We start from the raw sequence: 22841 nt of genomic DNA, 5'->3' as shown, positions 1-22841 counted from the left end.
CAAAGGCCCTGAGGCAAGAAAGAGCTCAGCATATTCCAAGCATGGAGAGAGGGCCAGTGAGGTTGGAGTACAGCGAACAAGACTGGAGATAAATTGCAGAGATGGGCAGTGATCAGGTTGTACAATGGACTTTTTCAGCAGGCTTAGTTTAGATTTTTGTCCTATGAGAGATGGGAAGTGGTTTTTGTTTTTTGTTTTTTGTTTTTTTTTGAGGCGGAGTTTTGCTCTTGTTGCCCAGGTTGGAGTGCAATGACGTGATCTTAACTCTCTACAACATCCGCCTCCCTGGTTCAAGCGATTCTCCTGCCTCAATCTCCCGAGTAGCTGAGATTACAGGTGCCTGCCACCATAGCTGGCTAATTTTGTGTATTTTTAGTAGAGATGGGGTTTTGCCATATTGGCCAGGCTGGTCTTGAACTCCTGACCTGAGGTGATTTGGCCACCTTGGCCTCCCAAAGTGCTGAAATTACAGACGTGAGCCACTGCGCCTGGCAGGAAGTGTTTTTTGACAGATTTAAAGCAGAGGAATGACCTGATCAGATTTCCTTTTTTTTTTTTGAGACGGAGTCTCTCTGTCACCAGGCTGGAGTGCAGTGGCATGATCTCGGCTCACTGAAACCTCCATCTCTTGGGTTCAAGCAGTTCTCCTGCCTCAGCTTCCCAAGTAGCTGGGACTACAGGCATGTACCACCATGCCCAGCTAATTTTTGTGTTATTAGTAGAGGCTGGGTTTCACCATGTTAGCCGGGATGGTCTGAATCTCTTGACCTTGTGATTTGTCCCCCTTGGCCTCCTAAAGCACTGGGATTACAGCCATGAGCCACTGCGCCTGGCCACATTCACATTTTAACAAGATCCCCTTGACAACTGTTGGATGGATGTATTGAAGAGATCTAATGGTGGAAGTAGGTGGAACTGTTGCAACAGTCTGCGTAAAAGGGGGTGGGGACATGACGGATGTGTGACAATGGAGATGGAGAGACTTGCACAGAAACCTGCAGCTTGTAGCCCTGTTTGGACCTGGCATCAACAGCCTGCTGATGGATCGAATGTGGAGGTTGAGGGAAAGGAAAGATCAAAGTTGTCTCCTACATCATCCACTTGATTAGCTGGATAGAGGGTGGAGCATTTATGCTGCCTGGGGAGAAACTGAGGGAGTTGGGAAAGGGCATGGACTTGCATCTTACACGTGTTAAATGTGAGATACTTGTGCAGCATCCAAGTGGAGAACCCAGTATTCAGAGGAGAGTTCTGGGCTGGAGATGTAGATTTCAGAGTTACCAGTGTATAAATATGGTACCCAACCCCATGGCAACAGATGAGGTGACTTTTAGGAAAACAGTGTAGAGAGGTCTGAGCCTTGAGGGACCCCAACATTTGGAACTGGATGAGGCAGAGTATTTTCTGCCCCTTTTTACTCTGACCATCCCCCATTCCATCTGGGCTAGCCCTAGGAGAGACTGCAAAGGGAAGCAATATTTATTTTAGTGCTTAATGTTGGGTTAGAAGCTACCCTAGAGATAATCTGTAATCCCAGCTACTTGGGAGGCTGAGAGGATCACTGAAGTCCAGGAGTTTGAGACCAGTCTAGGCAACATAGTGAGAGCTCATCTCTAAAAAAATTAAAAAAAAATTAACTGGATATGGTGGCACATACCTATAGCCCAGCAACTCTGGAGGCTGAGGTGGGAGCATTGCTTGAGCCTAGGAGTTTGAGGCTTCGGTGAACTATGATTGTGCCACTGAATTCCAGCCTGGGGGATGGAAGGAAACTCTGTCTCGTACAAAAAGAAACTACCCTAGCGTTTCCAGTGCCTTACATACATATGTAATACAGAAGTTTGGGAGGAAATTTATTCATGACAGTGTGTCACTCCTCTTAGGGATAGTTATAGCTTTCAAGATTTACCTGAAGTGTGGAATCTTTGGTACTAGGTTGGTTGCCTGATAGATGTTGGACACGGATGTTATTCCTTGAGCTGGATAGGCGGCAAAGCACTAGTAAGCCCTGTTGGTAGAACCGGGAATATGAGGGAATGTCCCCTCTCTCCCAGGAGATGGGGCAGTGCCTGGGGTTAGCTCTCTGAAGAGGAATTACCTGAGAGGCTCTTGCCCCTACCCTACTCACCCAGGTCTGTGATGATGAGTGGCACCACTACGCTCTGAACCTCGAGTTCCCCACAGTCACACTCTACGCTGATGGCATCTCCTTCGACCCTGCCCTCATCCATGACAATGGCCTCATCCACCCACCCCGAAGAGAACCTGCTCTCATGATTGGGGCCTGCTGGGCTGGTAAGTCCCTCTAAGTGTCTCAGTGAAGACTCCAGTGGTTTAGGATTTGGGAAGGGAGGTGGGCTGGTGAGGAGCAAGGGCAGTTTGACCCTGTGGCTGAGGCTGCCTCATGCATCTCTCTGCCGTTGGGCAGGGTGACTCTGAAGATCTCCATGGGAGGGGACCACGGCCTCCCTCCCATATCTCCCACTAATCCGATGGGTCATCACCTCTGATGTGGAGGAATTACTTCTCAGGCATCCCCAGACTCTCTCTCTGTAACTCTAGCCAGTTTTCACTTTGTTCCATCAAAGTGATGATGACTTCTCCAGGAGAGTAACCCCTTAGAGTGTCCTCAGTCTTCCAACTTTTAAGCCATTAAAAAAACTTCTCTTCTCTTGGGAGCGTGTGTGCGCACACGTATGTGTGTGTGCATGTGCCTGTCTGTCTTACCAGAGCCCACGTGTTTCCTCAGCAGCACATCATATTTGGGGATTTGACTACAACAGACGCTGGAGAGGTTGGGACATGACAAAAGGGTTGGAGCTGAGCTGAGAGGTTGCAGGTTATACATGGGCAGGGTCAGAGTTCCACGTGGGCATGAGAGCACTCATGGAGATGAGAGGAAGACGTCTCATTCCTCTCCATCAATCTCTCCACATCCCTGAGATCACCACCACTTTTTTTTTTGTCCCCAGAGGAGAAGAACAAAGAGAAGGAAAAGGGAGACAACAGTACAGACACCACCCAAGGTACTCCGTGTGTAAGAGCTGGAGACCAGAGAGTTCTCATCCTCACTTTCTGTTCTGAGGTCCCTTTTCCACCCCAAATCCTATCCAGCCTGTATCAGCCTCCCAGGCCACCAGGGGGCAGAGCCTCCCAGAAATACAGCAAGGCAGGGGCTCCTGGAGTGATGAAGCCAGAGGCAGCTGGGCTGCGTTCTGGGTGTCCTGTCCTGCCCACAGAATGAAGAACGGGGCTCTCTTGCTGGCTTTCCACATGGCAGAAGGGAGGTGGCAGGAGTCAGACACGCAGGAGGGGAAGGTCTGGGCATCTGTGAAGCTTGCTCACATCCATCCTGGTCTCCTTGCATGTCTCTGGAAAGACGTCCTCTCCTGCCGCCTCCCCGATTTGCCTTGTTTTTCCTCTTTCCTCCTGTTGGTCCTGTTTCCTTCTCTTCCTCCCTCTCATCTTTGCTTCTACTTTTCACCCTTCTTCATCTCCCCCGGCTTTATTCTATCTTCTATTGTCTCATTTTTCTCCCTTCTCCAACCTCCCTGTATCTTCACTTCTCTCTCACCTCTCACTCTTTTTTTTTTCACATTTTTCCCATTTGTTTTCTTTCTCAACTCTTCTGCTTTTTCTCTCCTTTCCCTTTCTCTCAGCCTTTGTCCTTTTCCATCCTCCTCTCTTCTCACCTCCCGTCCTGCTCCTGTGTTCCTGCCCTAGGAGACCCCTTGCCGATCCACCACTACTTCCATGGCTACCTGGCTGGTTTCAGCGTGCGCTCAGGTCGCCTGGAGAGCCGCGAGGTCATCGAGTGCCTCTATGCATGTCGGGAGGGGCTGGACTATAGGGATTTCGAGAGCCTGGGCAAAGGCATGAAGGTATCGCCCCGTCCTCCAGCCCCGTTTTTCCCGGCATGCCCCCTGCCCCTCACCCTTTCCCCACCCCTCTACCTCTGCTCCCTTCCTCTCCCACCTCCTGGCCCTGCTCTCAGCTGTCTGTGTCTGGGGCCCAGGTCCACGTGAACCCCTCACAGTCCCTGCTCACCCTGGAGGGGGATGATGTGGAGACCTTCAACCATGCACTGCAGCATGTGGCTTACATGAACACTCTGCGCTTTGCCACGCCCGGCGTCAGGCCCCTGCGCCTCACCACTGCTGTCAAGTGAGTGTTGGGTGGGGCAGGGCAAATCATCGAGCAGAGCCAGACAGTGTCACAGCTCCTTGGCCTAAGGTGTCACCTAGGGCTAGCCATACCGCTCTCGTTTTTATGGATGAGGAGATTGGGTCCTCAAATGGAGACAGTTGACCCCTGAAGGTCACATAGCAATCGATATGGGTAGAAGAGTCTGGACTCCCCTCAGATTTCTCAACAATCAATTCATTACTCTTTCCACAAAGTCACACTTCTAGGGTTTTCGAGCTTTGATCTTCTCTGTGCCTCTGTGCTGATATGTAAAGTGGGACACAGGATTGGGAGTGGGGAGACCTGATGTGAATTCTGACTCGATACGAATTGCTTGGATAACCCCAGGCAAATAGTGAGTCCTGGCTGCTTCACCTGTTTTCATCCTGCTTCACTAAGTTCTCGCAAGGTCACATATGGTGACCTACGTCTAGGTGTTGGCAGTCCTAGGCCAAATCTGGCCTGCTGCCTGCCTTCGTAAATAGTTTTATTGGAACACAGCAGTGCCCATGCATTTGCATATGTCTATGGCTACTTTCACACTGTGATGGCAGAACTGAGTAGTTGGGACAGAGATCATATGGCCCCCAAACAGAAAATATTTACTGTCTAATCTTTCATGGAAAAAATTTACTGACCTCTGAATTCATAGTGAATGATTTTTGGAGTCTTTAAAAGGAAAATTGTAGATTATTTCAAGGTTTGAGTATATATGACATGTTTAAAAATACAGATCAATTGAGAGGCAATGAAAGGATGATAGTTAAGAACACTGAGTCTATTGCTAGCTTTTTAGCGCTGAGCAAATGCTGTTAAGTATTGATAGCAATACAGTCTAACTTGTGGAATTGCTATGATAACTACATGATATGATCTGGATCAAATGCCTAGCAGCTAGCTTATGCCACTTGAATGTTGGTTATTATTACAAGAAGGCATTTTACCTCTTACTGTGGTTTAAGAGCGGGTTTAGGAGATACTGCCATCTAGTGGGTGAATTACATGATTTAGGAGTCAAGATTTCTGTGTTCTAGTCTTGCTACACCTCTCCCCGATTCTGCCTCAGATTCCCTGTGAGCTATATGAAGATAAACATCTCTAACTTGCCCCTATCCTGGGAGGGGTGAGTTTAGAGGGGAAAGGGCTCTAAGCCCTAGAGTATGACTGGGCGTGATTATCAGGCCTCAAGCTTAGAGCTTCAGGTGTAGAGCTGAAGGTCATAGGCAAATAAGGTCACGTGAGTGCAGCTGATCGCTGAGTATGCACCCCATCATGTCCCAGTCAGAGCTCCAGTTGTTAAAGAGCTGTCATCCAGTTATGAAAGGCTTAATCCCTCAAAAGCCAAGGCATTGCCTCATCCCCTCCAATGCTCAGGAGCCATGTCAGAAGGCAGGGCTCTGGTTTTTGGCCTAGGGTGGAGCTCTGCAAGGGGGGACTTCTGCAGAGGGAGGAGTTAACATTCTCTTTGCTGACTGGCTCATCTGAATTCCTCCTGTCTTTTTCATGCCCAGCATAGAGGTTCATCCAAGGGCTTGGAACTTGCCTTTGGTCTCTTTAGTAGAGGGAAGGGGCCTTGATGTTTTCTCCAGGAGATTAAGAAAGAGAGTTTTCATTTCTCCATTTCTAAGGTTACTACATGGTTGATGCTGTGGTAATACTTCCCTGAGGTTGTGGGAGAAAATACAGAGGGGTGTGTGTGTGTGTGTGTGTGTGTGTGTACAAGTGTGTGTACGCAACAGAGACAGACAGGTACTAGCTTTCCCTGATGCATTTCCTTGTCCCCTGCCCATGTGGCTTCCATAGCTTCCAGTTTTCAGTTCTTGGACCTCCATCTATTTAAAGCCAAATTAATGCAAGTATTTGGTCAAGGCCTAAATGCAGGTTTTCCTTAATTTTTTTAAAAAAATATCTTCCTTGGAAAGCCCATCTACTTGTGGCACTGACCCCTGAACAGATGGACACCACATCTTTTTCTCTAGTTTTGTTCTCTTTCCACAGCTCTTGACTTTCCACCTGCTTCCTGTAACCTCTATCTAGAAGTTCTGCCAGCACCTCAACCAAATGAGCTCATGCTGAAATAATCAACTGCAATGCCCAAACCAGCTCCTCCCCCGAGCTCTCTCTGTAATGGCGTCTCTGTCCTTGCAGTCACCCAGAGCTTGAAACCTCTGAGTCATCTTTGATTCCTCCCTGTCTATCCTCCACTCCTCATCAGTTGCCAAGTCACCTGGACCCTGCCTCTGTGCTGGGTGTCTGGAATCTGTCTCCTCTTTCTTTTGCTGCTGTTACGGTTGTAGCCCAGGTTTTATGACCTCTTATCTGGCCCATTGCCTCCTAACTAGCTGACCTGTCTCTAGTCTTCTAATTTTATTTATCCTCCACTCTGAGGCTGGGTGAGTGATCTTAAGTTGAGTTTTCATCATCACGCTTCCCTGATGAAAAAGATGTCCATGGCTTCCTCTTGCCCACTACATAAAAATATCAAATGTGCTAGGCACAGTGGCTCACACCTGTAATCCCAGCTCTTTGGGAGGCCAAGGCAGGAGGATCACTTGAGGTCAGAAGTTCAAGACCAGACTGGATGATCAACAGGCGGCATGCCTATCGTCCCAGCTACTCAGGAGGCTGAGGTTGGAGAATGACTTGAGCCCAGTAGTTCGAGGCTGCAGCGAGTTGTGATTGCACCACTGCACACCAGCCTGGGCAACAGAGCAGGACCTTGTCTTTAAAAAATTAGAGAGAGAAAAAAAGCCAAATCTTATCATGGCATTTAAAGCCACCAGTCGTTTGGCTCCTCCTGGTTGTTCCTGCCTCATATTCCCCTACTCTCCTTAGTAAGCTTCTTGCCATCCACTCTGGGTCAGTTCTACCCTCCTTCAAAGGCTAGCTCAGTTGCTACTTTCTCTGATCATTCATACCTTCCTTTTCCAAACACCCTCCTCTTATCCTCGCCAGAAATAACCTCTCCCTCCTCTGAACTCTTCTGGTTATTTGTTTGTTCCACTCATATGGCGATGACCATCTTTGCCTTTGTTTTAATGTTTGTGTGCCATGTCTAATCTCACTACCAGACCATCAGTGCCTTTGGGTCAGGCCTCCTATTTGCCTTGGGATTCTCAGAGCAGCAGCCCAGCCCAGCATTGCTCATTGAAGGGAGGATGTCTGTTGGAACCTCTGCCTTCAGGATCATCTGGGATTGTTTCCCAAGGAGCTTTGCCCTAGGCCTATCTGGATGACAGTGCAGATTGTAATAGGCCCTCCTCCGTGTGGCACAGGAACTCAGCACATCGTGGGCATTGGTAACTCCAGGGGCTCTGTGCTTATCCTGCCTGCTGAGATTATGCCTTCTCCCTTTTGACTCCAGCAGTCAAGCTGGGCATGCTCAGTAACACTAATAATCACACTCCTCTCTGCAAAATCATTTCCATTAGCACCAGCACATGGATCAGAGTCCCTGCTCCTGCATCACTAACTCCACTGTGAAGTTTGCCTGTTCAAGTGGGGAAAATTCTTTATAGATACATTTCCCTGGTGCAAACCCAGGCCCCAAATGGTGCCTGTGGTTTAGTGGAAAACTCAGTGGACTAGGGTCTTGTGTGGTGGTGCATGCCTGTGGTCCCAGCTACTCAGGAGGCTGAGGCAGGAGATTGCTTGAACCCAGGCGGCGGAGGTTGCAGTGAGCTGAGATGGCACTACCGCACTGCAGCCTGAGCGACAGAATGAGACTCTGCCTCAAAAAAAAAAAGGATCAGTGGACTTGGAAGGAGAAGAATGTTTTAAGCCTTGACTCTGACATATAATTTCTTTTGTGGCCCAGATGCTTGAGCTTTAGTTTCTTTCTTTTCCTTTTCTCTTTCTCTCTTTCTTTCTTTCTTTCCTTGTTTCCTTCCTTCCTTCCTTCCTTCCTTCCTTCCTTCCTTCCTTCCTTCCTTCCTTCTTTCCTTCTTTCCTTCTTTCCTTCTTTCCTTCTTTCTTTCTTGGAGACAGAGTCTCACTCTGTCACTCTGTTGCCCAGGCTGGAGTGCAGTGGCATGATCTCATCAGCTCACTGCAACCTCCGCCTCCTGGGCTTAAGCGTTTCTCCCACCTCAGCCTCCTGAGTAGCTGGGACTACAGGAGCCCACCACCACACCTGGATAATTTTTGTGTTTTTTTGTAGAGCCAGGGTTTCACAGTGTTGCCCAGGCTGGTCTCAAACTCCTAAGCTCAAGGGATCCTCCCGCCTCAGCCTTCCAAAGTGCCGGGATTATAGGCGTGAGCCACCATGCCTGGCCTGAGCTTTGGTTTCTTATCCCTATTTTGCAGCACAGAAATGAGGTTATAATAAAATAATATGGGAGAAATGCTTCGTAAACTAGCAACGGCTATAGATTGTGAAGTGTTGTATTACTGGTAAAAGGTGGGGCTGAAAGTGATCTTGGGAGCATCACTCCTGAGCAGCTATGCTGTTGGTTGGTCTGGCTCGGCAGAGTCCTCTAGGGATAGCTTGTCCTGGTGCCCGGATCCTCAAGCTTCATGGGACAGTGGATCTAGGTCCAAGGTAGTCAGATGATCTCACCTACCAAAGTGTGTTTCCCCGATATTGAAGGGAATGGAAGACTCACCAAAGAGGAGGACATCCTCTGATAGATGTCCACACTCTACTTTTATTGTTGGATAATTTGGGTGCATATGTGCCAGATAGTATACTGATCTCATGTATTTTTGAACTCCTGGGTAAAGAACTGTGTCTGTATATGTAAATGTTTGTCAGTTCAGTTTGCTATATTTTTCATTGAAATAGGATTTATAGGTACTCCATAATCCTGGGGTAAGGCATTGATGGTGTGATCACACCCACAGGTTGGGGTTACCTGACCTGTCATCGACATTTCCTTGGTGACATCCTACCAGGAAAGGCTATGTCTCCCTTCAACTGCTGTGGGGGTTGGGGTGCAGGGGCATGACCCCTTCTTCCCCTGCCACTCCCTGACATGAGATGCTCCATGATAGAGGTAGAGGCTGGGGTGGGAAAGTGAAACAGAATGCAGGTTTTCAGGGAGGAAGTGTCGGGGTCACATGCCGCTTCTCCTCCTTTCTCACATAGGTGCTTCAGTGAAGAGTCCTGCGTCTCCATCCCTGAAGTGGAGGGCTACGTGGTGGTCCTTCAGCCCGATGCTCCCCAGATCCTGCTGAGTGGCACTGCCCATTTTGCCCGCCCAGCTGTGGACTTTGAGGGACCTGAGGGGGTCCCTTTGTTCCCTGATCTTCAGATCACCTGCTCCATCTCTCACCAGGTGGAGGCCAAAAAGGATGAAAGTTGGCAGGGCACAGGTAAGGGTGACTCCGGGGAGTAACACCATCCAGAGAACCAGCCAGTGTCTGGAGCCAGAGTGTGGGAGAACTCTTGGGGCTGGAAGCAGAAAGCGACTCCATCCTGTGTTTGTTTGACTGAACAACTTACCTTTAAGAAGGAAAGCAAGTGGGAAACCCGTGGGTGGAAGTGAATTGTTGCATAATGATATTCTTGACAATGACAGCTGCCTTCCCTTTCCCTGACCCTGGAAAGGGAGGGAGAGTGGTGATGAAGCGATGGCTGGGTCTCAGAGCCCCTGTGGGCCCTTTGGCTCTGACCCAGACCCTACTCTCCCCAACCCAGTGACAGATACACGCATGTCGGATGAGATTGTGCACAACCTGGACGGCTGTGAAATTTCTCTGGTGGGGGATGACCTGGACCCTGAGCGGGAAAGCCTGCTTCTGGACACAAGCTCCCTGCAGCAGCGAGGGCTGGAGCTCACCAACACGTCTGCCTACCTCACCATTGCTGGTCAGTGGGGCCTCAGGGCCTGTCCTCTGTGTGTGTGTGCCTCTACCCATAAGTGAGCACCTGGGAAGCCCAGAGGGTCCTCCTTCCCATCCAGGGATGTGGACAAGTGCTGTTTTGCGTTTTCCCAGCCTGGAAGATCCTCTGGCTTCCAGATTGTCCTTAGGGGAGGTATGCTGGGTTTAGGCTCTTTCTGCTCCTCTCCATAGCCTAGCTCACCTCTGTTTCTGATCCCACTCCTGTTTCCATTAAGGCTTCTCGCCTTCCTTTCCTCCTTCGGCTCATCTCTGCCCAGCTTTCTAACCCTCTAGCTGTTTGTTGCTGGTCATCTGTGTCTTATAGCTCACTAATCTCACGTGCAAACAAGAGCTTTACAAGAAGTGCTTATCTCTTAGTGGGAGTGATGACTTGGTAGTTTCCAAAGGAAGCCAGGAGGGAGAATGGAGAAGACGGAGCTAACCAGTTCCCTCCTATTTCCACTCCTTTCCAGGGCTTACTGAGGACTTCTGTGTTTCCCCCTTTCTCAGATTCCCTCCTGCTTGCCATCGCCCTTTCGGTCTTTCAGGATGTCTTTTTTTTTTTTTTCCTTTTCAGACGGAGTCTCGCTCTGTAACCCAGGCTGGAGTGCAGTGACATGGTCTTGGTTCACTGCAACCTCTGCCTTTCTGAGTTCAAGCGATTCTCCTGCCTCAGTCTCCTTAGTAGCTGGGACTTCAGGCGCCTGCCACCATGCCTAGCTAATTTTTTATTTTTAGTAGAGATGGGGTTTCACCATATTGGCCAGGCTGTTCTCGAACGCCTGACCTTGTGATCCGCACGCCTCTGTCTCCCAAAGTGCTGGGATTACAGGTGTGAGCCATCATGCCTGGCCCAAGATGTCTTTATGTCCTTCTTTCCGTTCCTCCTCAGAAGCTACAGAACAGGAAATGGAGCCTTGGTCTCTCCATCCTAGTTAGGCAGAGCGGGCAGGGGTGGAGAGGAGCATCTCTTCCTTTGACCTCAGGTTGCCCCTCTGCAGAGATAGGTCTGACCCTCTTTACAGCTTGTGTGGTGTCAGCTGGTGGGAGTCCAGGAGAGACGGTCCTGCCCAGGTCCTGCCTCCACTGGCCCCTGCCCTGAGGTGCTTCCTCATCTCCAGGGGTGGAGAGCATCACTGTGTATGAGGAGATCCTGAGACAGGCTCGTTATCGGCTGCGACACGGGGCTGCCCTCTACGCCAGGAAATTCCGGCTTTCCTGCTCAGAAATGAATGGCCGTTACTCCAGCAATGAATTCATCGTGGAGGTACCCAGAAAGTCTCCTACCTTCTGCAGTTACCCACCCCTGGAAAGGAGCTGGGGTGGCGTGGACTCACAATGTTAGTTTGTGGGCATGGGCATGGCAGCGTGGAGGGCTGCTGGACCTTGCAGTGGGTGGAGGAGAAGGAGATGGGGGCAGTAGTTCGGAGATGGGGCTGGGCTCCAGAGAGGTGGGGGAGGACCTGGGGAGAAGCGTGCGTGCCCATGGAGCCCTCCCTCTGCCCAGGTGAATGTCCTGCACAGCATGAACCGGGTTGCCCATCCCAGCCACGTGCTCAGCTCCCAGCAGTTCCTGCACCGTGGTCACCAGCCCCCGCCTGAGATGGCTGGTCACAGCCTGGCCAGCTCCCACCGAAACTCCAGTACGTAAGCCTGGGTGGGGCTGGACAGGGAGGGGTGGGTGGCAGGGGAGTGGGTTGGGACAGGTATCCTCCCCCTCCACCTCTGGGAGCGGACAAGTGGAGTGGAGCAATGGGTTCTTCTCCCTGTGATACCTGCCTCAGTTGACAGCTGTGGACCAATCCCTCTCTCCCTTTGGATCATTCACTTTCCCTTGTGAAGAACATGAGTCTTGTGTCATTTTGGGGTGCATATGCTTGGAGTCATAAAGTCAATGTGGGTTTAGGCATCTTTGTTATTCCCGATGATGTCTCCCTCCCCAGCCCCAAGCAATATCAAATTAGCCCTGGACCAGGAATTCTCTGGGGTGAAGCTATCAAGTATTTACTAAGCACCTACTATGTGCTAGCACCGTCCGTAAATGATATAAATGATTTATAAGGTAGATACAGTCCTCATCCCCAAGGAGAGGATTGATACTATTACATGTATAATTATGTGCTATGTGCACAGTCACAAGATTATTTCTAAAACAAAATATGCAAATATGCAAAGCATTACATTCAGATGGAGTGCTGCCCTTTGAAAGCAATTTGGCCAGTGTCCCAAAGGTCCCAGCCATGGTCCTTTACCAATGGCGCAATTTCATTTTCTACTTTTGAGTTGCATAATCATAGAAAAACTAGAAAATATCAATAAAGCCGGGCGCGGTGGCTCAAGCCTGTAATCCCAGCACTTTGGGAGGCCGAGGCGGGTGGATCATGAGGTCAAGAGATCGAGACCATCCTGGTCAACATGGTGAAACCCCGTCTCTACTAATACAAAAAATTAGCTGGGCACGGTGGCGCGTGCCTGTAATCCCAGCTACTCAGGAGGCTGAGGCAGGAGAATTGCCTGAACCCGGGAGGCGGAGGTTGCGGTGAGCCGAGATCGCGCCATTGCACTCCAGCCTGGGTATCAAGAGCGAAACTCTGTCTCAAAACAAAACAAAACAAAACAAAAAAAAAAAAAAGAAAATATCAATAAAAAAAAGAAAAATCAGGCCAGGCACAGTGGCTCACACCTGTAATCCCATCACACTGGGAGGCTGAGGCAGGAGAATCACTTGAGCCCGGGAGTTTAAGACCAGCCTGGGCCACATAGTGAGGCTCTGTCTTTACAAAAAATAATAATAAAAAAATAGCTAGGCATGGTGGTGTGTGCCTGTAGTCCCAGCTACTTGGGAGGCTGAGGCAGGAGGATCGCTTGGGCCTGGGAGGCCAAGGCTGCAGTGAGACATGATCATGCCACTGCACTCCAGTCTGGGAGACAGAACAAGATGCTGTCTCTGTCTCAAAAAAAAAAAAAAAAAAGAAGAAGAAGAAGAACAATCAACCATAATTCCATCGGAGAGGAAACCACTGATCATATGATATATTATGTTCCAGTCTTTTTTCTATGCCTATTTTTTTCTTTTTAGAAAGCTAGGATTAACTTACTTTGTAACCTGATATTTACACTTCATATTATAAAACAAGTATTCTCTCACATTATTAAGGAACAAATGCATGCAAATGATGCTGATGTTCCTGAAAGTGATTTTTGGAACCCTTTTTAGAGTTGCTTTCAGAGCCAATTTATGAGGCGCATTGGTTTTGTTACTTTTTGGACAGCGTTACTCAACTTCATCATCCACTTTTGCCAAAGTTGGCTCTAAATATAATTTTAAGTTTTTAAACATTAATCCTACTCTCAAAGGCCATAGATCAGTCACTTTTGAAAAAAGTCAAAAGGTTGTGTCACAGGCTCTGAAGGCAATTCTCGAAGGAGTCCACTAGTGCTTTCTTGGAAGAAGTTTGTGGTCTCTGAACACTATGTAAAAGTACAGAACTTATTTCAATATGTGATGTAATAATAATGATAACAAACACAGGCGCTCTCATAGTGTGGCCGGCACCATGGGGGGGGAATTACGCATATTAACTCATTTAGCCATCACAAACAAACAATGAAATGGATACTAGAATTATCCCCTTTACAGGCAAGAAAACAGAGGCACAGACAGTTCAAGTGCCTTTCCCAAGTTCACACAGCTACAAAGTAAGTGGAGCCAGGATTTGAATCCAGGCAGCATGATTCCAGTCTGTGCACTAACCATGGTCCTCACCCCTCTCCCCAGATGTTTGATGCTTTTAAAAAAATTAGTCTCATTACTTTAGAGTTGAACATAATTAGGGGGAGCCCCTGAGGGACTTCCCAGGGTTTTCTGACTGAGGCCAGCTCCTCTGATGCCCCCAGGATTCAGTCTGACTTCCTCTCCTCATGCAGTGACCACTACCTACACTCTCTCTCTTTTTATTTTTATTTTTTGAAACAGGGTCTCACTCCTTCACCCAGGCTGGAGTGCAGTGGTGCAATCTCAGCTCACTGCAACCTCTGCCTCCCGGGTTCAAGTGATTCTCCTGTCTCAGCCTCCTGAGTAGCTGGTACTACAGGCACCCACCACCACGCGTGGCTAATTTTTGTATTTTTAGTAGAGACGGGGTTTCACCATATTGGCCAGGCTGGTCTTGAATTCCTGACCTTGTGATCCACCTGCCTCAGCCTCCCAAAGTGCTGGGATTACAGGCATGAGCCACCGTGTCCAGCCACACTGTCTCTTATGTTTTCTTTTTTCTGGGACTGGCTCCCTTCTTCCTTGCTCTCTCTGCAAACAACTGCAGAGACTTTTGGGAGTGGGAGACAGGGTCTTGTTCTGTCGCCTAGGCTGGAGAGCAGTGGTGGTAATCATAGCCCACTGCAGCCTCGAACTCCTGAGCTCAAGTAATCCTCCTGTCTTAGCACCCCCAAGAGCAGATGCATGACACTATGCCTGGCTATTTTTCAGATTTTTCTGTAGAGACAAGGTCTCGCTTTGTTGCTCAGGCTGGTCTTGAACTCCTGGGCTCAAACCGTCATCCTGCCTCAGCTTCTCAAAGTGCTAAGATTACAGATGTGAGCCACTGCACTTGGACTTAACAGAGGCCTTTTCAGTGTTCTACTGTGATTCACTATAGCAAGTAGGTGGAAGTGGGGATGAGGGGTGAATATGAGGTATGACCAAGCTGCAAAGGTTCAAAGAAGTTTCACACAGTGTGTAGTCAATAGAGACATGTTAGCATGTCTAAACCTATTTATTTTAAATAAACTCTTGAGGGCAGCTGTATATATTTTTCCTTCTTGTGATTCAATAGCACTTTCTCCAGATCTTTCATTGGGGATCATTGCACTCAATCTTTTCTGGGTTGGATACTAGGTCCTGCTACTCTGATGAGGCTGAAGGTAGATAGGGGTGCCATCCTGACTGGTGAGATTCTCGATCCTTACTTTCTTTGGTATGAGGCCCCAGGTGAGGGACTTCTTGTTTTAAATGCCCAGAACCTTCTCCCCTGAGTGTCTAGCTGTCCTGCATGGGCTGGCCTGGCAGGCAGCATTTGTCACCCCTCAGCCCCTGGAGCAGTGTCTGTAAGTGGCACCCTTTCACCTCCCCACAGTGAAGTCCAGCCTCCCCATCCTTTGTTTTGAGCTCATGTCCAGGCTGATCAAGCTTCCCTCAGATTTCAGATGAGAGCAGCAGTCTTCCTTTGCCTCTTCTCTTATTATTATTATTATTATTTTTTTGAGATGGAGTTTCACTCTTGTTACCCAGGCTGGAGTGCAATGGCGCGATCTCGGCTCACTGCAACCTCCGCCTCCTGGGTTCAAGCAATTCTCCTGCCTCAGCCTCCCAAGTAGCTGGGACTACAGGCGTGCGCCACCATGCCCAGCTAATTTTTGTATTTTCAGTAGAGACGGGGTTTCACCATGTTGACCAGGATGGCCTCGATCTCTTGACCTTGTGATCCACCCACCTTGGTCTCCCAAAGTGCTGGGATTATAGGTGTGAGCCACCGTGCCTGGCCACCTCTTCTCTTATTTTGGCCTGAGTAGGACACAGAGTTTATAGCTTCCCTGAGGGCACTGGTGATTGACATGCCTGAGCTGATGGGCCATCCGGGCATGAAACACCTTCCATGTGCCTTTTCTGACTTTGCCAGGTGTTCCCTCCCTTTGTGTTGCAGAACTGTGGTTTCACAATATTAAACCATTCTAAACATGCAGAAGCAGTGAGAGAGAGGTACGTTGCCCTCCAGTGAGACAGAGACCCATCTCTCTAAATCTAAGTGCACTAGGCAAAGAGAGATCAGCGTGAACTGGAACAGTCAGGGGAGATTTTGTGGCATGTGTAGAGTTTAAGCTTGGACCTGATGTATAGAAGGGATATTTGGACGGGCATGAGAGAGAATGAGAATTTGAGAACTGGGGGTAGATGGGTGGTTAGGGGTGTTTATGGTTAGAGAGAATAAATTTGGTTGAGAAGAGTGAGCCAAGGTGATGAGGGAATTATGCATCTATTCATATCAAATGTCGATGCCTATCAGAATCACCCGGGGAGCTTTAAAAACTCTTGGCACCTAAATTACACCCCAGAATGTCTAGGGGGTGGGAGCCATGTATCAGTGGTTTTTAAAAATCCCATGTGATCTTTAAAAGTTTGAGAATAATTTCCCTCCTTTGTTTCCTACGAGCATCTGAAGCTTTGCAGAAAGAGTTACAAAGCAGTAGGGCAAAAAGAAAATGAATTAGGAAGTAAGGAGGAAAAGGTAATGATGAAATAAGGTTCAGATGACGCCAGGGAATAAAGTCAGCTCATCACATACATTCTATGAGATGCTGTGCAGTTGCTACTATGGGCCAGAATTTTGATTCTGAGCTGCTTTCAAGCTAAAGCAAAAGGAAATCTGAGCAGTTCTGAAAGCCGTGATAGGAGCCAAACAGTATTTCATGAGAAGCCGTGGGATGTGAGCAGAAAGACATCTCTCCCGAGGCTGTTCATAAAGAGGGCACTCTGTGGGGCCGTGGAGAGGGCTTTCAACAGTGTCCTTACAATCCCATGGGCCATTTGCTAAATCACCCCTTAATGTTGGCTCTGAAAGTCATCAAGGCCAGAATTAACTGCTGAGATCTCATGTAGCAAGTAAAGTTGACCGTACTTCTTAAATTCTTGATTTTTATCTGTAAATAATTTAAAAATCCTCCCATCTCCCTGGCCTCCTGACTCATCTTAAACTAATTAACCAGACTTGTTTGCTTGTAGATAGAGTGTCTGCATTTTGTCTTTGCTGTGGTCATTTCTTATTGTCCTGGCAATCAACTTGTCATTTCCTTCATTAGGCCAGGCACTCGGAGGGACACTGCATTGATTAAGGCACAAACCAGCTTTAGCTTGTCATCGTTGTGTGCTTAGAGCAAGTTCACCAGCTTTGGCCTCCACTCTGAGGGCGGGGTCGCCACACCTTCTAGAGCCTGGGCTTAGCCACGGGGCCCATCTGCCAGTGGAGGCACTGCCCCTAGGTCTGGTCTGTTGACATGGTGATCTGGGAGGTATTATTTCCTGCAGATGGGCAGAAGAGGCAGCTCTGTCCCCTCCTTCTTCATCCCCTGTTCCCAGGCAGTTGGGAAATACTGATCTAGCCAGTCCTGTCTTCACCTTGGAACCAGTGTCCGGGGAGCATGCCCCAGCAGAGTCTGCTGTAATTGGCTAGTGGCCTCAAGTGGGCAGTGGGTCGGGTCAGGATGGGGACCAACTTGGCAGACAGCCATCAGGGTGGCCTCAGGGAGGTATGTGGCCTGCCAGGGAGCACATTCTCCACACACCTGGTTGGGCCTGGAGTGCATGGCAGCTGAGTGTGCTGGCTGCTGGAAAGAGGGGTGCTGCAGCAGGGTGTGGGTGTGGGTGGCTCCTGGGCCGTGGGCTTCTCTACACGCTGCTCTGTCTCTTGACACATGAGTCTCAGGCTATAGGTAATTTGAGTACGGGGCTGGGATATGATGTGTGTATGTTTCTAGGGGCTTGCTTGTGTGACTTCCGGTCTGTGTGTGTTCGGGGCACACATGCATGGAATAGTCCCTTAGCTACGGGACTGCCCGGGGTGGAGCCGCTGTGCATTTACGGTGGACTGGGGGGTGCACCCATGTGGGGAGTAGTGACCCAGCTGCCTGTGAGGGCCCTGGGCCTGGGGGTGCATGTGTGGGGTCTCTACCTCCACCTGCTATCCCTGGGGCTGCGGGCTTTCCTGCTTTGCATCCTTGTGCTTCTCCGAGAGCTGTGTGTGTGTGTGCAGGAGACAGGCAGGGCTGTGTTCACGGCGGCTCGCTCTGTGGCCCTCATGGCCCATGCCTGTAGTGTCTACGTCTTCCTTCAGGGGGTTGCCTGGGCTGCCCAGCTGGTGGGGAGCTGTGTGACACTGCCCATATGGCTCTACTGTGCCTTGCTGGAGACCCTCAGATGCGTTCCTTTACTCCCGCTGTGTGAGGAGGTGGCCGGGTGGCTGGTGTGGGCCGGCATGCAGGCTGGCAGAGGCCTGGCTCGGGTATGGGGTGTGGCAACCTTTGTGCAGCTGTGCGCTCACACGGTCTTCCTGGGCATGTACCTGTACATGCACATCTGCTTTGCTGCCATCAGCTCTAAGGTCCGTGTGAGAGTGCACGCACCGTTCTGTGTCTCACTGCCCTTCAGGGTCCATGCCCCCCTGAACTTGGGCATCAAAGTGGGGCTGCAGGGCCGGAAGCAAGGGAGGGCCACAGGGGAGGCAAGTACGCCTCAGAGGGAGAGGTTGGGGAAGCAGAAACCCCAGACGTCCAGGAGCCCCAAGCCCACCAGAAGGGAGGTGTCACGGAGCAGGAGAGAGCTCAGTCCAGGTGAGTAAGGGAAGGGGCTGTTCTGTGCCCATTGGACTTGTCCCCAGCCTCAGGTGCTAGTGCCCTCTTCCTGCAGCCAGCCCAGGCTTGGAGCCTGGGTCTCCTCCTCACAGCCAAGCCTGTGTGGGGCCCCTCCCCTCCCTCACTGGGTACTGGCACCTCCTTCCTAGGCTGAGTGGTCTCTGGGGAAGGCACAGGTGGATGACGGGCAGATTTAAATCCTTGCCCTCTGTCCTCTTCGAATAGGGCCACTCATCTGGGAGCCTTTCTCCTCCTCTGCCCTTGCCTCTCTGCACACCTGCCTCCCTCTGTGTTTGTCCCTTTGCCTGGCAGCAGCTCCCTTCCTCCCCTTTCGTCTCCTGCCCTTCCTGCTGGGCTATTTATCTTCCGGCTTCTCCAGGTGTTCCTCTCTTCTCGGGCACTGTGGGGTCTGCCCTGGGACTCCCTTGGCCCGGGCTGCCTCTTTTCCTACCCAGCCCCCTGTCCGAGTGCGCCGGGTGCCTGGCCACGGTCTGCTCACCCCCGCGCTCTCCCTGCAGTGATCCCCAGCGCCGCGACCCTCATCATCGTGGTGTGCGTGGGCTTCCTGGTGCTCATGGTCGTCCTGGGCCTGGTGCGCATCCACTCCCTTCACCGCCGCATCTCAGGGGCCGGCGGGCCTCCAGGGACCTCCAGTGACCCCAAGGACCCGGACCTCTTCTGGGATGACTCAGCTCTCACCATCATCGTGAACCCCATGGAGGTGAGAGGCCCGGGGAATGGGGGTGCTGTACGGTCAAGACTGCGGAGCACACATGGCGAGGACTCCTGAGGAGGGGCAGGCCCTGGGTGGAGGCTGTTTGCAGAGCTGCCGTGAGCAGGAGGGAAAAGAGAGGTTCAGGAAGGGAAGAGAGTGAGCAGGGGTTAAAGGGACTGAGGAAAGTGTGGCCCCTGAAAGAGAGGTTGGGGTGTGTGCAGGCCATTGATCCCTTTTCCTCTCTGTTACCACCCTCCAGTCCTACCAGAATCGGCAGGCCTGTGTGGCGGGGGCTGCGGGGGGCCAGCAGGAGGACGAAGACAGCAGTGACTCGGAGGTGGCCGACTCCCCCAGCAGTGATGAGAGACGCATCATCGAGACCCCCCCACACCGCTACTAAGGCGACACGTCTCCCCATGCAGAGGGAGAATTCTGCCCTGGTGAAACAGACACTCCAGACATGGGAGAAGGACCTTCTGGGACAACAGAGACCAAGAGGGAGAGAGGCTTCAGAACCAGTCCTCCTTTCATCTCAAAACCCCAGGGGGCCCTCTGGAGTCCCCTCCGCCCCTCCTCAGGGCCCCTATTCCTCGCCTCTGGGCTGTGTCATGCTCCTGGTGTGCCCCTGGCACCGGGGCTGGCTGCATTGGAAAGTGGGCTGGACTTCGGCTGCCTTTCTAGCCCCAATGGCAGCTGCCTCCTTAGCACTCACTGTGTTGGGGAGGGGGTGACGGTCACAATGGCTGGGGCTGGGGCTGGGGCTGGGGTGGGGTTGAAGGAAACCCTCTCCTCTCCCTTCCCTTCTCTCTCCTGTCCATGGGAAGCCTCTCTCCCTCTGCAAGGCTCCCTCAGCCGGGCTGTCCCTGCTTCTCTTATGATCCCCCCACTTCATTTCTCTTTCAGTCTGGGGACCCTGCTTCTCCCTCCTTCCCAACTTCCTTCCTTTCTTGTCCTCTTTCCCCTCCTGCCCTTGCAGTCCTGAGGTCCTGCAGCCCCGGCCCCTCCTCTGTGACCCAGTGTAGGCAGGTTTCGGGGACCGGAGGGAGTGTGAGGGCCCCGGGGGGAATTATATATAATGTATATTTTTTCAATGTTGTCGTGAGTGCAGCCCCTGTGTTCCCGTGTGCAGCTCATGGCCCTGTGTGTGTGTGTGTGTGTGTGCGCGTGTGTGTGTGGCATCGTCATGTCCTGGGGCAGGGGGCGGGGAGATGGGTGTGGTGAGGGAGGGGACATATCCTAGGGTTTTCAAATAAAACAATCAGAAAAAAAAAAATCTCAGTGAGGCTCCTCCTGCCTGCCTGGTCCTGTGTTGGTGTGGGTGGAGGCTCTGGGGCCTCAGGGGCTGTTTGGGTCTCTGCTCAGGGCTGAGGTGAGGTAGGCAGGGCTGGTGATCTCGGGGTCCCGACCAAGTAAGTCTCCAGGACGCCAGGTCACCTGTAAAGTAAGCCGGGGCAGATGGTTCCCATGCCTCCTTCCCACAGCACCCCCTGAAAAAGTGTAGAAGATTCAGGGGATGCCATGGACGCCTGGGCAGACGCTCAGTGTCTTCTAGGGCCACCACCACCCCTGCCCCACCACTTGAAACATTTTGCCTGTGTATACGGACTGCCTGTGTTCACGGACTGCCTGCCGGGCATCCCCAGGGAGAAGGCAGGCAACCCTGCTGTTTGTACCAAAGGGATCTGGAGAACGTTCCTAGGCTGAGCCTTCCCTGCTGGCCAAGGCTCAGCTCTCAGACCCAGGGGATGTCTGCCTGCCTTCCCCGTGTCATCGTGGCTGCCTCACATGGCTGCTGAGTGGCCTCCACCCTCTCCACACTGGCCCAGCCCCTGGCCTGCCAACAGGCAGAGTCTGGCCCTTCCACAGCCTTTTGGGCCACTGGTTAGTTCTCTGACCTAGGTCTTACTTTAGCCACAAGTGGTAAAGGATGGTAACCAGAAGAAATTATTTCAGAAGAGTGAACTGCTGGTGGGAGCATCCCTCTGGTGCTGTCCTGGCTGGGAAAAATACCGGGATCCAAGTCTTGGTTCCTTCCTGCAGCATGAGAGGTTAGGGCATCCTTAGGCTCTTCCTGGTTCTCTGTGGTTGCCTGTAGTACAGTTGGGGTGGAGGTGGGTTCTCTGCCTGATGTCCGTTCTGACACCTACCAGGTTCCATTGTCTTTGCCCATGGCGGCAATCTCCCAGCTGTGTGTTGATGCCTCCATATTTTTATCTCCCACCTAGATCTCTTTCCTACTTCGTATTTACAACTACTTATTGGTATATCCACCTGCCCTTCCTGTGACTCAGACTCCACCTTTCCCCAAATTCTCTATGACCTATCCCTATCATGTTTCACCCATTCGCCTATGCCAGAAATCTGGGAGTCAGTCTAGATTCCTCCCTCTTCCTCAACCCCATGGCCAAATGGTGATGAAATCCTGTCATTCCTACTCCTTAAAATCTCTCCAATAGGTCATTTGCTTTCTATTCCTCCTACTGCTGCCACCACCTTGACCCGCACCCTCTGTGATTTTGCCTGGTCTATGGCAAGAGCCTCCCACCTGCCTCCCGCCTGCCCTCATCTCCTATACCTTGCTCTATTCCAACCCATCCTCAGCTCTGGATCTCAGTGGCCTTTCTCAAGTGCAACTTCAGTTGGACCACTCTCCTGTATAGCACCTTCCCCACCTCCCTGTCAGGCCTGGGTCAAGTCCTGAAGCCTCAGCGGTCCCCTTAACCCAGGTGGGGCAGGTTCTGCCTTCCTCCTTCTCTGACCTCTTTGCTGCCACCACTCCTGCACCCCTGTGGTGGGGTCACAGAAATCACGTATGCTTCCCACACGCACCCTGCTCTTTCTCGCCCCGTGTCTGCATGTATCGTTCCCTCTGCCTGGCATGTCCTTTACCCATCGTGTGCCTGGCAGTCTTCTACTATCACTGAAGACCCGGTTCAAGAGTTGCCTCTTCCAGGAGTTCTGCCGTGCTCGGGCACCCCTTATTCATGCCTCCATGACAGCGCTGACTACAAGGCTGTGGGACATGTCTGTCTCCCCACAGATTCTCCGTATCTCCAGCAACTTGCATAGGGCCTGGCACACAGCAGGGGCTCCATCAGTGCTGAGTGAGGTGATGTGTATGGTTCTTAGGCTCAGAGAAGACTCACTGGTAGGAAGAAAGGGGAGAGCTGCATTGGTGGCCCACTGCATGGGAGGTCCCGGGACTGAGCCTGGCCAAGCAGACGCTCTGTAGCAGCCTCTCCCGTAGTCTTGGTCTGCCTAGATGCAAAGCTGATGTTCTGCAGTCTGTGGCAATACTGCATAGGAGGCCGCCCTGCCTGTCTACCGGGAGTCCTTCAGAGACTCAAAAGGTCACAGCCTTGAGACATCTGAGAGCTTTGGCTCTCAAAGGGGCTTGAGAGAGAGTTTTTATTAATAGTCTGTGGTCCTGAATTTCAGTGGGTGTTCAGCCCCCTCCTCCCTCTTGTCATCCTCCTGGTCCTCACTCACCTGTCTCAGAGACACAGCTTCCCATGAAGAGGAGCAGAAGCCAAGTGGGTTCTACTGTTTGTGTGTGTCCTTGGAGGCCCCACACTGTCATTGAGACTTGAGGCTTGGGGGTCCTCATTCGCCTCCAGTTCAGGCCTCAGGGGTAGGGGCCGTAGGTGAGAAGCCAAGCTTACCATGAACTCTGCTTCCCTCTTGATGCACACACCCCGGCAGACCCCACAAGGTAGCA

At 51.1% G+C, this 22841-nt stretch overlaps 3 protein-coding genes across 5 annotated transcripts in view; 2 read left to right on the top strand and 1 right to left on the bottom strand.

The window, feature by feature from the left end:
• CLSTN3 (calsyntenin 3) overlaps window positions 1-20396 on the top strand; it is a 29505-nt gene extending 9109 nt beyond the window's left edge. The window contains exons 9-18 of one of the 3 annotated variants that reach the window (XM_012472871.3): window positions 2133-2295; window positions 2973-3026; window positions 3724-3881; window positions 4016-4164; window positions 9272-9498; window positions 9824-9994; window positions 11130-11275; window positions 11516-11651; window positions 18927-19129; window positions 19383-20396. In XM_012472871.3, coding sequence (XP_012328294.2) covers window positions 2133-2295; window positions 2973-3026; window positions 3724-3881; window positions 4016-4164; window positions 9272-9498; window positions 9824-9994; window positions 11130-11275; window positions 11516-11651; window positions 18927-19129; window positions 19383-19523 — 1548 coding nt within the window. In that variant the 3' untranslated portion in view covers window positions 19524-20396. The remainder of the gene's footprint in view (window positions 1-2132; window positions 2296-2972; window positions 3027-3723; window positions 3882-4015; window positions 4165-9271; window positions 9499-9823; window positions 9995-11129; window positions 11276-11515; window positions 11652-18926; window positions 19130-19382) is intronic. The other 2 variants (XM_012472870.3, XM_012472872.2) reach the window with 2 other exon arrangements.
• Window positions 1-22841, bottom strand: part of LPCAT3 (lysophosphatidylcholine acyltransferase 3) — a 254920-nt gene that overhangs the window by 172925 nt on the left and 59154 nt on the right. The gene's annotated exons all lie outside the window — the stretch shown is intronic.
• LOC105731203 (uncharacterized) lies at window positions 12412-18918 on the top strand. Its single transcript, XM_012472873.3, has one exon. The coding sequence runs from the start codon at window positions 17310-17312 to the stop codon at window positions 18393-18395; it is 1086 nt and encodes a 361-aa protein (XP_012328296.2). The 5' UTR covers window positions 12412-17309; the 3' UTR covers window positions 18396-18918.

Source organism: Aotus nancymaae, unplaced genomic scaffold (assembly GCF_030222135.1).
Source record: "Aotus nancymaae isolate 86718 unplaced genomic scaffold, 86718_ANA_hifiasm-v0.15.2.pri h1tg000016l, whole genome shotgun sequence".
Classification (NCBI taxonomy): domain Eukaryota; kingdom Metazoa; phylum Chordata; class Mammalia; order Primates; family Aotidae; genus Aotus; species Aotus nancymaae.
This window is presented reverse-complemented; position numbering and strand designations above follow the sequence as displayed.